We start from the raw sequence: 14,426 nt of genomic DNA, 5'->3' as shown, positions 1-14,426 counted from the left end.
CTTTATTCTACAAGATGAATGGCTACAACGTCTCCTTCTTAATACACATGAAGACCAAATTGTTTAGACCAACAAACCAAGACTCCTGGGCAATGTAAAAGTAAAATTTTAAAGCTGTGATGGTAAGCCAATGTATAACTAAATCAGGTTGAGCATTGGCCTAGGATTTTATGTCCATAAACCCTGCTACAAATCCAAATTTACATCACACCGCAACAGGGCTCAACACTTGAAACATTAACTACTTGCAGAAAAGCACAGTATTGTAAGAAAAATTATGATGCCTTTCTTTTTTCTGTTCAGTAAGTAAGTCACAGAAATAAGGAAATAAATTACAGGCTATATTTTCTCAATTATGAAGAGCCTAAAATACAACTCCTCATTTCCAGTACACTTGTGACTTTTAATTTTGGCAATACAAACTAGAAGAAAGATACAATTTCTATCTCCCAAATGAGCAATAACCTTGAAAAGAAAAGTTACTGGCCATTATAAAGGTGAGAAAGAGTTAAGCACCATTTAGGATGTATGAAAAATGTTATCTATCAAAAGAACTTAAAGTACTAATCTAAGTACAAAAAACCTCCCAGCGTATTGTTCAAACTGAGGGACTGAGACAAATTCCCCCACTTTTTTTTTTTGGGAAGGGGAGTGGTGTATGAAGAATGAAAAGAGGGATAAAATAAGCCACTCAAATCCCAACTGCATGCTGCCAGTCTGTAAAAATTGCATGCATCTGTACCACTAAAGCATTAAGATAACTCAGGAAAGAAAAGGAAAACTACTAAAATCATTTTTGTAAGGAGGCAGACCCAAGACAGATCCCCAGCACCAATTCAGCACAAGAAGAATTCCTTTCCTACAAGCAGAATATGTGTGATTTCTGCTTTTGTTTCACTAATTATTTTTTTCCTTCAGCAAGTTACCCTGAACCATAACAGACCAAGGAAACCAAACCCTACAAACATGACAGGCTGTGTCCTTACCGGCCCATAGCAGGTGATCATGTTTTCCTCCATCTTCTCACACTGGGGATCACACTCCACACACACAGAGCCATTGGCAAACTCTCGGAATTCCCTGAGGAAATATTTTGCAGGCAGGTTAAGAGAAATCTGATTCTATGACAAAACTGAGCTCACCTGGCTGGGTCTTCACCTGATAGAATTGATCCTGTCACAGCAGCTGAGGACAGGTCACCACCTCATCCACAGCCACCTGAAGCAGAGACACCTTCTTCGCCAACATAAAATGTGGGAATTTATAAAATCAAAGCTGCTGCCATGTTCCCATTGTTATAACCATGTAATGAGACTGATGCTGGAAAATAAAGCAGCTCAAGGCACATTCCTAGCAGTCCCATCCCATCGGTGATTGATACATAGCACTCAGCCAGCAATATAAAACTATAGTGGGGGCCTTTCTCTCATTCAGAAATACAGACTTCATTAACAGGACAAAATTACTGGTTTCTTGATTTTCACCTACAGGACTGTGGCTCAGATTCAGGAAGCACTGATGTGAGCACATGTGAGCACTGATGGCAGAGCTGCCCTTGCTGCTGGTAGGTCTCTATGAACACTTTTTAAAGCCCGTTCTCCAAAAGGCTCAATGTTTTCAGCAATAATTCTAGACTGAGGTCTCAATCTAAAAAATGTCAAAACACATCTTTTTACTCATTTATTTCATGTATCCACAAGAAACTACCACTTTCTATTAACCACTTTTAAGGGGGGAAAAAGTAGGTTGAATTTCTTCCTTCAAACATTTCAGCTGCCAGTTTCCCCTCACCACAAACTTCCAGCACTCTTCCAACACAATCCATCCCACCTTCTTCTAGGCCAAGATGAATTCATCTGAGCAAGTTGTTTCTCCCCCACTAAAGTCAGACTGAATCTTTGTAGTAGGCTCAGAGTGGGCCAGGCCAAGCTTTGCCAGGGGGATCCCATCTTGCTGCATTAACCAGTTACAGATGTGCTGCACACTCATTTCAGAGGGCTCCAGAAGCATCCAGGTAAAGGTTTTGAGCTCAGGTGGTCACTGCTCATCCTTCATTCCTCTAAAGCCATTAGGATCTGCTGAGGACATCAGGATGGAGTGGGGGAAAACCTCACTTGAGCTCACCCTTCCCTGGCTCTGGGAGTGGATTTTTCCTGCTGAGGACTAAAAGAGATGTCAAATACAGCTTGACCCCACCCTGAAGAACTGTTGCTGCCCTACAACATCAACATGCAGAGGTCTCCCACAAACAAAAAGTTCTCCCCCAGCCCAGGTTATAAATATTTTCACATATTTAGGACAGAACTGAGCCTGTGAAAGTATAAATGCCATTCACTGATGGATAGAGAACAGAACAGAACAGAACACACTGATTGAGTCTCATCATGCTCTTACTGTGACAGGCCCCATGGCAGCAAAAGACACCAAGGGGGCACCAACTTATTCCAGTGCACTGACAACACAACTGGGGTCTGCAACTCTCCTTATTGAGGGGTGAAGGGGGAGGAGAGAAGCTTTTAAGTACATAAAACTGCTCTGACAAAATATTTTCGCAAGCCTTCTCTAGATGGAAGAGTTGAGAATATTTTCATGCATTTGTGGGAGTTCATTTGCTCAGTTCAGCTTTATTTTTCTGTCATAAGGCAGATTTAACCACCTTGTGCTGTGGAGGTATTCCCTCAGTACAAGCAGCAAAAGGAAAAGGGGGAAGAACTTCTACTGGTTTTTAAATTTATATTTGTGTGTACAATTACACAGTGCATTATGGAAAAGAGAGTGAGTTTTTCTACTTTGGGGTACTTATTCAGAGAATTTCTTGATCAGATGCCTGAATCCAAATTGTCTGAAAGAATATAATTGTGTGGTTCTGAAAAAGAGTATCAAGTAGGGAAAAATGAGGGGTTTTTGGTAATTTTTCACCTAAATCAAACTGTTCATGTTACCAGCAATACAATAGATGCAAGGTGATGATGCTGCATGAAAACTTTAGTCAGTGGAATACCAGGGAAAGCGTTCCACACACGTTCAGATTTAGAAATCCTTAAATCTTACCCCATGACATGTTTTACCCCAAATCAGTAACACTGGCAGTGGAGCCAGATGCTGATTAAAGCAAACCCCAAATGACTTGCTCATTGAAGTCCTCAACAAAGCTAATTAGCAGCTTTGGGGAGAACCCAAGGGCAGTGTCTTACCCGTCGTAGAGGTTGCAGGAGTCGATGCAGGTCCTGCCCCGGATGAAGCGCTTGCAGGACAGGCACTGGTCTGGCCCTGGCCCCCAGCAGCCATCACTGGAGCACAGCTCGTTGCACACCATGCCATCAGCAGCTGCAGAGACAGGGGTGCTATCAGGAATGCACACAGCCCCCCCAAACCCAGGGAAAAACATTCCAGGGGCATCTGACACACTCGGAACCGTCACCGGGGCGTCCCCATTGCCCAGGAGCAGGTGAGACACCAAGTTCAGAATTCACTTTGGTTACAAATCCATTGCAGATTTAAGTGAAGTGTGCTGTTTGGAATTGTTTAACTTGTTTAATTAATTTCCTGTACTTGTAAAAAACCTGTATTAATTTACAAAAAACCTAATTAACTTACTATACTCATAAAAAACCTGTAACTTACAAAACTACCTCAAACAAAATAAAAAGAATGTAAATTTCCAAACTAGAAGAAGATAAGAAGAGCCCCTTAGACCTTGAAACAAGAAGCAAACCGAAACTGAAAGTACAAGAAGCAAACCAAAACTGAAAGTACAAGAAGCAAACCAAAACTGAAAGTACAAGAAGCAAACCAAAACTGAAAGTACAAGAAGCAAACCAAAGAGCTCTCTCTGTACAAGAACTGATATGAACAAATTGTAATGTGAAATTAGAAAATAGATATAAAATAATATAAATTAAATATAAATTTATATTGTATTATAATAATATATATTATACATTATATCATTATTATACAATATAATAATTATATAATATTATATATACTATTACATATTATATATAATATAGACTACATTTATTATACATATATTTATGTAGTAATATATTTATTTATAATAATGGATGTATATCTAATTATATGTTTATTATTAATTTATATATATGATATAATACAAATATATATTTATATATATAAAATTATAAATTAAATATAAGTGACATCTATAAATAAATATTAACCTATTGTGAAACTTCACACATATACAGCAAATTAAGAGACAAAAAAAGAAACTAGACTCCCAGAGAGCGCACATGTTCTTTAAAGAACTATCCTGCATGCAGCCAGCACTAAATAAAAACACATACCTACTTACAACTTTTACAATTTTTTATATAGTTTTTTCCACAAATCATAGGACAGAAAAAAAGCAAATCACCATTGTGCCACAACACAAATACACAGAGCACTCAGATGGATATTGTACACACTCCTGCTCTGCTCCTTTCAGAAAAAACTGAGCAGGAAAAATGTTTAAGAGAGTGCTCCAAGGATGATCAAAACCAGAGAAGAGCTTCTAAACCAGGAGTAAACAGAGAGGTGGGGGAGAAAGGACATGATTAAAGCTGCTAAAATCCTGAATGGCAAGGAGGAGGTGAGTAAGCATCAAACAATTGTTCACTGCTGCTTCCCAGTCCCTCATGGGCATTCAAAGAGACAGGAATCCAATAGGGTTAAAATCTGAGATTTTTCTTCATAGAAAGTAAAGATCAACCTGTAGAATTCCCTGACACATGACATGATAAATGGCAAAAATTTAAAGGAGTCAAAAAATCAACTGTCTGAATCCAGTAAAGTTCTATTAAACTAAAATATAAAATGCTACCTATGAATTGAGGACTCCCTGAAATACAGCTTATGGACAGTGGGGAAATAATTGAAGGAAAGGAAAATAAACTGTGATTTTAAATTTATTTACTGCAAAAGCACCTGAAGAGCCTAAGAGCCTTTATATTAAAACCCTCAACCCCACACAAAAATACACAATAAACTAAGGGTGAGAGGGAAAGTTTGTTTCAAACAGTGTAAGTCTGTGTTTTTTATTTTATATAAATCATTCCCTAAATATATAGATGATGAGACAGATGGAGAAAATGAGCAAAGAGCAAAAGGAACACATTATCTCTCCAGCATCTGATGGAAATCTGGATGCACTTTCAAACTAACCCTGGCATGTGAAAGGGCAGAATTATTTGAATTTATTTTTCCACAATGCAATGTTTTATACAAATGGATTACACCCTGGACTGAGTAAATTAAACCCAGCAAGGACCTGAACTATCAGAGATGGCAACAATAAGACACTTGTTGGCTTTTCAAACTATTGGAACAACTTAAGAGGAATAATAAATGTAAAGGAGGTGTGCTGCTTGAGTTCTACCACCCTCTTCAATACTTCCTTACTCAATACACCACAAATAACCTCAGGCATGAGAAGCCTGAACACGTTTTATCAAGGCTGGGAGATTCAGGTTTTTTCCTTTCTATATCACATATAATTTTTAATGCTGACATCCAAAAGGTACTCAGAAGTACCTTTTTGGTTTTCCTTTTTCCTCAAAGCTCAAACCAGGAACAGCCAAATACAAAGTTATTTCATTCAGGAGTCACTGCAGGTGCTCAGTATGCTTTAAAGTGTATTAATTATCACAGATTGCAGCACAGCAAGAGGGACTCAGGGGGCCATTTCAGAGAGATGCTTTGTCCTCCTTCCCTGAGCTCTGCTGCTGCAGCCAAATGAGCCAGACCAGCACAGTCAGGAGGAGCAGAGACACAAAAGTCAGCTTCTCTTTACTGTCCTAACCTGACTTCCTTTTAAGCATATAACCATTTTTATAATAACTATCAGATGTCAGTAATTCCACTATGCTGCAACTGAACCGGTAAATAAAACAAAAAGAAAAGCCACAAAGCCAGAAACTATCCTAGTTACAATTAAACAAACTTTCTACATAGTTTCATATGGTTTTTGTTTTCTAATCAATGATTCATTTTAAATATTTGTCATGCAACAAAAACACTTAACCTGGTTTGGAGATCCCTTCATTTCTCATTTTTAATTTTGAGAGTATTGCTAGCTCTTCTGATTCTGTTTTTCCACACTCATCACAGAAAGGCAGTTCCCTGTTTGCTTTCTCACCTTCTTTGTTACTTGAAATTGTGATTTACTACTAGTGATTTCCTTTCTCTTCATTTTTCTCACCCTACAAACTACTCTGGAATCAGAATTTATTGGCACAGACAGAGAATTTCACTAAAATATCTGTCCAAATAACAAGGGATATTATTATAAGATAGCTCCAAAAATACAGTGAGTAACTGTATACAAATAAAAAGAGTTTTTCAATAAAGAAAATCATGATTACCCCATTGAAATGTAGCCAACACAGTGCCTGTAGTCTTATGAAAAAAGCAATAGAAACAAAAAAATTATGATTTCCTCCTGAAATGTTTTCACAAAAGAATCTTGGCAAGGAGGGAGTGGTGGTTTTGACAACTTATAAAAACTCATTTCTCTGCCTTTCTCTTCTTTAATTGTGGGGATGGCTAAAGAAACATTTCAATTTTTGACATATTATTTGGCAGTTCCATGGGCTGAGCATGTTCTGCAGCTCCAGCACATCACATGGCCTTATGTGGAAGGAAATAACAATAATGGTCTTGACAGAAACTGGATTTTGTCAGTACTTTTAGAAGAAGGACTCATTCCTTATTAATGGGGCCACACAGGTTAGAAGCAGAGAGTTTGAATGTTTTTCCCCAACCTAAATAGAACACAAGAAAATTAGCTACTAAAAAAAGAAAAATTATTTTTATTTGGCTATATGCTTCTGGGCCTGATCCAAAGCTCCATAAACTGAATAGGAAAACTCCTGCAGACTTCAATTAGCTTTACATCATGACTGATAATGAATGTAATAATTTATTCAAGTTGTTAATTGGTGGCCGGATTGATATAATTCATAATAATCACATCTCTAACAACCTTTGCCTAGAAGGGTTTCACCTTACACTGCAGGTGTCACTAAAGCTGAGGGAATTGCTCAAGTAACTTTGGATAAAAGAACATTTTTTTGCCTGCATTTCTTTTTTGTGCACTCATATTTCACATGACTCACCTCTGACAGTTCCATTCAAAAAAAAAAAAAAAAAAAAATACAACAAAAAAATAAGCTGGAAAGAAAAGGCAGACTTTTCACTTCAGCATGGAGCAAAGGTAAAATCTACCTACCGTTTTCTTGGTGATTTGCTCCATTCCCTATGCACATGAGCTTGGACACTGATATGCACTCACACAGAAGTCCCAGTTGGAGAGAAAAACAAATATTCCTGTTGGAATTGCACTGCCCTCCAATTGGAGAGAAAAACCAATATTCCTGTTAGGACTGCACAGCCTCCCAGATGGAGCCACTTGACCCCTGGCCTGTGCTCATTACACATTTAATGAACACAGGTCAGAGTCCATTTTTAAAACCAGCCCCTTGATACTGGAGCTAACTTTGACTGTTTGAAAAGGAAACAAATGAGATGTGCTTTCCTCTTTAAGATTTCCACAGTGCTAAATCTCTTAAAATGTCTTTAGGAGTGTTTTTCTTCCTGGAAATGGTAAGTGTCTATTATAACAAATCCTCACCAAGCTAGAGGTGAAATGAAGTTTGCATTTGCTCTTTGTGTGCAAATGTAGTGACAAGACATTGCATGTGAGAGGAAGATGTGACAGCACATCCCAGTTTCCATTTGCTCTGGAAGCTCATCTTTCAGTAGCTGTGGCAGCTTCAAAGGGATTCAAACTGAGTGATCCCAGGGAAGGCCAAAGAGGTGTTTGACAAAGGAGCTCTGACAACTAATGCAAGATTATGTTCCAAACTGCTGTGTTCAGTTGTTGTGTCCCAAAGCTCTCAAAAACAGTGAAACAACTGGGACACTGCTCTGTGATGGGAGAAAGCACCTTACAAAATTCACCTGGGTGATTTCCCATTGTCTCATAACATGTGTGAGGTTACAGAAACCTGAAGCAAAGAGGAATTATTACTGTATGAGACGTGAGGCCTGTGCTCCACCTTATTACTGCTTAGTTTCTTTTTATATTACATGTCTGGGGATGAAGGAAAGTTGATTGTTCTTTCATTAAATACTGCATGATAGTCAGACAGCTAGAGCCAATCTGATGTTAGAAAACATCAGAGCATGATTTTTCTCCCACAGTAAGCAGTTTTTCACCTGGTAGAGAGGAAACCTGTGCTCTCAGAAGGTTCACAAGTTCATTTATCTCCTGGCAAGATGGGACCTACTCAGATCTAGGACTATAACCTTAGTGACTCTTTCATGGTCAACAAAACCTTGAGCTTCTTCTTTTTTCTGCTCTGTCAGCCCAAAAATTGCATATGCGAGATCTCAGAAGGGCTAATTCTTTCCTCATGCCATACAAAACAGTTGTTAGAGAGCACCAGTGCAGAACTAGGTGGTTCCTCAACACACGATCCTGTTACTCTGCAAGGGAAAGCAAAAAGCAGTGCCACAGCCCTGGGCAGATGTGCCATCCTTCTTGGCAGCATCTCTATTTTCCAATAAATACTCTATTTTTATAGCTGGCTTTCTATGGGCAGACGAAAAACCCTACATCCTCAGGCACAGCAAGCAGCATATTCTTAAATTTCATTTTTTTAACTTGCATGTAAAGAAACAGACTAATAAAATAATAATTAATATGCCACACAACCAAAACCATGTGGACATCAACTAAGCAAGACTTTGTACTCCCTGTGGCTCTGAGAAAAGTAACTGAGCAGCAGAGACAAAGCTCCAGCTGTATTTCACCTAACACTGAGGGTACATTTACACTAAAGTGATGAGCACAGCCATTCACTCTCAAAACAGAGCAGAACAGCACTTCAGTGGGAGGGGAGAGGATAAAAAGCAGAAATAAAATCCCTCAAAAATACCAAACAAAACCACCCTCAAACCAACAGAAAGAAAGAACTAAAGTGCAAGTCAAAAATAGGACCACAGCTTGAAAAAACCCAAAGCAAACATTTTTGGCTGGTCAGAGGACAAAAATCAGCAATATCACTTAAACATACAGCAATTTCATGAATCTGCTCTCCTGCAAGCAGTCTAACAGATGCTTCAAATGAACTGATTTGCTGCTACAATATGCCTGTATTGATGCAATTTGCTGCCAGATTTCTATATAAACAAGTTATTTTATCTGCTACAGAGCTTTCTTTGGCTGCTCAGTGCTATGATCTCAGCTCAGGTACTGGCATGCAAGCTTTCCTGAAGTAGTATTTTTTATCAGATAAGTCAAATATGAAAAGGGAGAACTTGGGTGACCTAAACCAGTCCCAAAAGCACCATTCAGGATTAAGATAGGGTCACTTAGGGTGGGGGAAGCAGAAGATGCTAATCCCAACTCTGTCACAGACATATTTTATGAAAAGGCCTTTCATTAGGAAATCCTAACCTCACACATTAGCTTCTCCATGTTTTGCTGCTTTGGAATGAGATTTGGAGAATTGCTTACCGAGCATGTGAAATTGTTTTTACTTGATGACCAATGACAGCCCCCTGTGTCGACGCTGTGAGCAGTCACAAGATTTTATCATTCCTTTCTATTCCTTGCTAGCTTTCTGATGTAATCCTTTCTTCTATTCTTTTAGTATAGTTTTAGTATATCCTTTTCTTTTAATATAATATATATCATAAAATAATAAATCAGCCTTCTGCAGTCAAGATTCTCACCTCTTCCCTCGTCCTGGGACCCCTGTGAACACCACCACACCACTCCATAAGGAAAGGGCTGTAAAGTTGTGAACACTCCATTGACAGCCTTTGGAATTCATATTTGTGAAACTGGAACATGTTAAGGAAGCAGTGAATTCTCACTGCTCCCTTTCCTTTGTCCACACCTTAATTTTCATTTTTTCTGCTCATACTGGGCCAAATGCCTGGATGCTGTAAGTGAGCACAGCTCCCCTGCTGCCCATGGAGCTGCAGAAGCCCCCAGGTGAGCTGGTGGCAGTGAGCAGCAGGTACTTACTGCAGTTCTCTGCCTTTTTGTTCCTGTGGATCACTGTCTTTTGGCTGGGGGTGCTGAACAGGCTGGTCCAGTTGACAGTGTGGTAGTAGCACAAATTGCTGTTGTCTGTGATGTAGATGTTGCCAGCACTGATTTGCTTCAAGGACTGGAACTGCAGGGAAGTGATGCCTTGTTGCTTTAGGATGAGCAAGGAAAGGCCACTGGGATGAGAACAAAAGTGAGAGAGAGAACAGGAATTAACTTCAGAAGGCACAGCTTATTATATCTGGTAGAGAATTGCCAGCTGGAATTAGCTCCAAGTATCAAGATGATCTTTCTGGAAAAACTGAGAATTGTCCAGAAAAATTTATTTTGTGGTAACACCAATGTTTTAAGAGTCAACATCCAGTTCCATTGGCTAGGAAATGATGAGTTCTGTCAGGAGTGAGATACCACAAGCTGTGATGCTCATAGCACTAGGCCAAGTAAGCCAGCAGAACTCCTCAACCAGTTGCATTTCATCCATTAACAGATTTTTTGAGATAATTTTTTGAGATAATATAATTCAGGTTTTTCTTTCAATAGCATTAATACTTTGAACAGCATTAATACTATTAATACACTACATTATTACTAAACCACCCTATGCTAATGGAAATATATTAAAACATCTTCTGTCAGGCATCAAATTAATGCCATTTCAAGTAACACAGGAAGAAATTGTTATTTTCATGGGGTTTTTTTTCTAGCTCACTCTACATTTCATTTTTCTTTGGTTGTAAGATGTGGTTATCGCCTTTCTTCATCAAAGGAACAGTAAATGATTGTCTGCACAACATGAAAATGACTGCACATATTTTATGACTGAAGATTAGTGAAGACAATATCCAGTTTCTGGGCATCCTTTAAGTTATTGTATTTTAATGATGATAATTGTTTTCCAGCTGTTCCAAATAAAAATTGCTGCCTTGGAACAGAATGCAGGGCTGTAATTCAACCTCAAGGTTTCACTGCTGTTCATATTCTGCTCAGGTTGCTGTTTAAGATGCCAGCAGAATCCCATGTCTGATTTACTCCCTCTCCAAGTGGGGATCCAGGGGTTGTTGTATAAATTTCTCAGGTACCTCCTTGTGCTTCCCCCAGCATTTCTTCTCTTCAAACCAATTTCTCCATCCATGTTTCCACACAGAAACATCTCTGGTAAAAAAGGCACTACAGAGCTCATGAACACCTCACCTGCAAGGTGCCTCAGTGATTTCAATATTCTTCCACCTTTTACCTCTTCTTAAAACCACTTTATATGAGCCTGCATGCCTAATCACAACCATATAAATTCCTAATAATGAGGCTAAGTTCTATTATTCATTCCTTTTAAACTATGTTTCTTCACAAGGTATTTTAAATCATAAATGTAAGTTCCAGTCAAGGTGATAATAGCTATAGCCATGAACCAAGACTGGTTTTTAAAATAATTATGTTTAGAAGGTATTATCCATTATAAACAACTGATTAGCAAAGATACTGATAATGAACACCTTGGTAACAGAGGAAAAAAAATATCAATTTACAATGTCCTTCTCAAAGGATGTTGCATTCTCTGCTACTGAACTAAGAATCACAGAAAGCTAATAAAAATTATTCCACCAACAGAGAAGTACCTTACCTATAGAGAGCTCTCCCACCAATGGTAACCAAGTTAGAAAACACCCTGAAGTCTGTCATATTCTCAGGCCAAGACTGTATGTTCAAATACCCTGAAGGAGGAAAAAGCAAAGATGTGAAAACAAATTATTTCAGCCATGTGAGAGTTAGGACAGGCTTAGCCCAGAAAGGAAAGACAGTGCCAGCTTGAGAAAAAGAAATAAATAAGGAGAGTTTCAGGCTGCTCACCACCATCTCCTCCAAAGAAAGAGAAGGAGAACTTGTCCTAATTTCCAAGGTGAGGACTTGGAAATTCCTCAGGATGTGTTGTGCTGCACAGATCTCCAGAGAGGGCAGCTCCCCATGACTTTTTGTACTGCATTTCAGCCCAGTGCTGAGGCAGAGTTAAGAACAGGGGTAATTCCACTTCAGCAGCATGGCTAAGACTGTCAATTATTGTGTTTAGGAATGGCAAATAATATTCACCCCAGTGCCAGATTATCTTTGATATTAATTAGGAAGAGATTAAGAGTTTACTTTCATTTTTAATCCCATATTTGATGAAATTCACAACTTTTGAGAGGTGAAGCATGCTGAGATCCTCACAGCTACTATCAAGCTGTGCTGCCCAAAGGTATTTTGGCTGGGTTTTTTGTGCATGAAATAGAGCAGGTTTTTTGCATTTCCCTACCTCTATAGAATCAGAAATCAAATGAGAACTCAGAGCTGTACTATCTCCCTCTGTGTCCCCCTCATGGTGAAACAAGAACACAAAGTACTGAGTACCCAGTTCTGTGACTCCATTGAAAAGTCACAAAAAATGGGACACACCACCACCACCTTACACATCTTAAATTACAAAAGCTAACTTGCAGCAGCATCCTCTGTTAGACCAAGGGAAGGAGCTGTAAAAGCACACTAGAACTTACAAATGCTTTCAGGTGAAGAAAATAGTTTCTCACATTTCAGCACCATTTTCCTCACATTTCCCTCCCTTGCAACACTAGTTCTACTTTCCTAACATGGCACCAAGATCCTTTGGCCACTTAGCATCTGCCATAAAGGGCATCCTGTTTTCAAAGGACAGCACACTTGTGAAAATGAACTGATACTGAAGTTTTCTGTATTAAATTTTCATTAAAATGACAGCATGGTGAGCTTAATGAAAACAAGTACCTTGTGCTCTTCAGAAAACCCAACACATGACAACTATAAATGCAAAGTGAGAATGAGTTCATTAATTAATGCAGATTATAGGAGATCAGAAGTATGTTACCTGTTATCTCTCTCACTGTTTGGAAGATATTTAATTTCTCTGGATTGATGGCAGCGATCGTGTGATAGGGGTCTCTGAAAGATTAAAATCACACAGTGTGACACTCTAAATAAGAAAAATCAGGTTCTCACAGCCACACCATGCAGGAAACAGCATTAAAGGTGCTCAACACTTTGCTTTTATGAGGTTATGCACCAAGCTTCCTCAGCCTGTTGCTCCTGCAGATCTGTGTCTAACTTCTCCCATGTCATCTTGAAGGAACATAAAGGCTCAACCCATTCATGTTTTAGCAAACATTTATTGGAAAAAGTATGGAAAATTAAGGAATTATAAACAACCCTGAGTGACCTTCCTAAAGGAAATATGAATTTTCAGTGTTTTTTTCCAGGAATGTGTACCAGGGCTAACAAAGCTGCTCCTAAAAGGAGTGACAAGCTATAAGCAAAATTAAGCTAAGAGCATGCCAGCAGTTCCTGACATGTGGCATTTAAAGAGCACACTCTTTAGAAGGTGTGGAACAAGGAATCTCTAAAAGTATGGATCCTTGCCAAGCAAGTTTCATTAAGAAATGAAATAACCTCCAAGAATTAAAATTTTGAACTTGGATATGCCATAGTGTAAAAAGATGAAGCTGACCTTGATTTTGAGAGTGTCATCGTTTTGCTTTCCTCCCCTGTTTAAAAGTTGTCTAGAAGCTTAAAAAAAAAACAAAATTCTTCTGCACTGGCATGTTATGGTATTTTTGTGTGTTTTCTGAGAGCAGGAAACATTCCAAATAAATATGGAGCACACATTTCCTCCTCTCCTCCTTTTGCTTTCCAGGCCACGTGATTCTTGGAACAGAAATGTGCAGGTGGACCCACCTGGCTGTCTTTGGGGACAGGAGTCACAAATGTGTGAGGTGACACACTGGTGGGGTCACCTCTAACCACCCTGAGCAGCAACAAAAGGAGTTCTAGAATGTTAACAAAAAAGCCCAGTGGGCCACAGAGGCATCAGACACATTTTAACAATGTGGGGCTCTCACAAAACTAAATAAGTTTTGACTACCTAACAGAAACACAGCACTTGGTTTTCAAATTGCATTACCATCAAAAAAGGAAAAACCCTTGCCTGCAATAAACATGAGGCAGCTGAATTTCACCTCTAAATTCTGAAGATAAAATAGCTTTAGAGATGCAGATATACAACTAAACCCCTTAAACAGCCAAATGTCTGCTGTTTTATCAACATATAAAACTGTAGAATAGTGTATATCTTAATGAATTTAAATAGATGTGCAGAAAACATTCATAATTACATATATATATATTTACATAAATTATAACAAATTTACAAAGACTTGAAGTTCATGTGCTCAGGAAAGAACTAGGCTACAGAACCACAGGATCAAAACATAGGACAGGATCAATTGCAACAGCACAATTTCCAATGGAAACAACAACAAAAAAAATATATTCTGCATTTTTCATTGAAATTATTCTCTGC

At 38.6% G+C, this 14,426-nt stretch overlaps 1 protein-coding gene across 1 annotated transcript in view; it reads right to left on the bottom strand.

The window, feature by feature from the left end:
- Positions 1-14,426, bottom strand: part of ERBB4 (erb-b2 receptor tyrosine kinase 4) — a 483,510-nt gene that overhangs the window by 136,752 nt on the left and 332,332 nt on the right. Inside the window, exons 10-14 of the mRNA XM_058809969.1 lie at positions 12,939-13,012; positions 11,685-11,775; positions 10,043-10,242; positions 3,195-3,327; positions 987-1,080 (exon numbers count right to left, since the gene is read on the bottom strand). Of these exons, the coding sequence (XP_058665952.1) occupies positions 987-1,080; positions 3,195-3,327; positions 10,043-10,242; positions 11,685-11,775; positions 12,939-13,012 (592 nt within the window). The remainder of the gene's footprint in view (positions 1-986; positions 1,081-3,194; positions 3,328-10,042; positions 10,243-11,684; positions 11,776-12,938; positions 13,013-14,426) is intronic.

This window comes from Ammospiza caudacuta, chromosome 8 (assembly GCF_027887145.1).
Source record: "Ammospiza caudacuta isolate bAmmCau1 chromosome 8, bAmmCau1.pri, whole genome shotgun sequence".
Taxonomy (NCBI): Eukaryota; Metazoa; Chordata; class Aves; order Passeriformes; family Passerellidae; genus Ammospiza; species Ammospiza caudacuta.
This window is presented reverse-complemented; position numbering and strand designations above follow the sequence as displayed.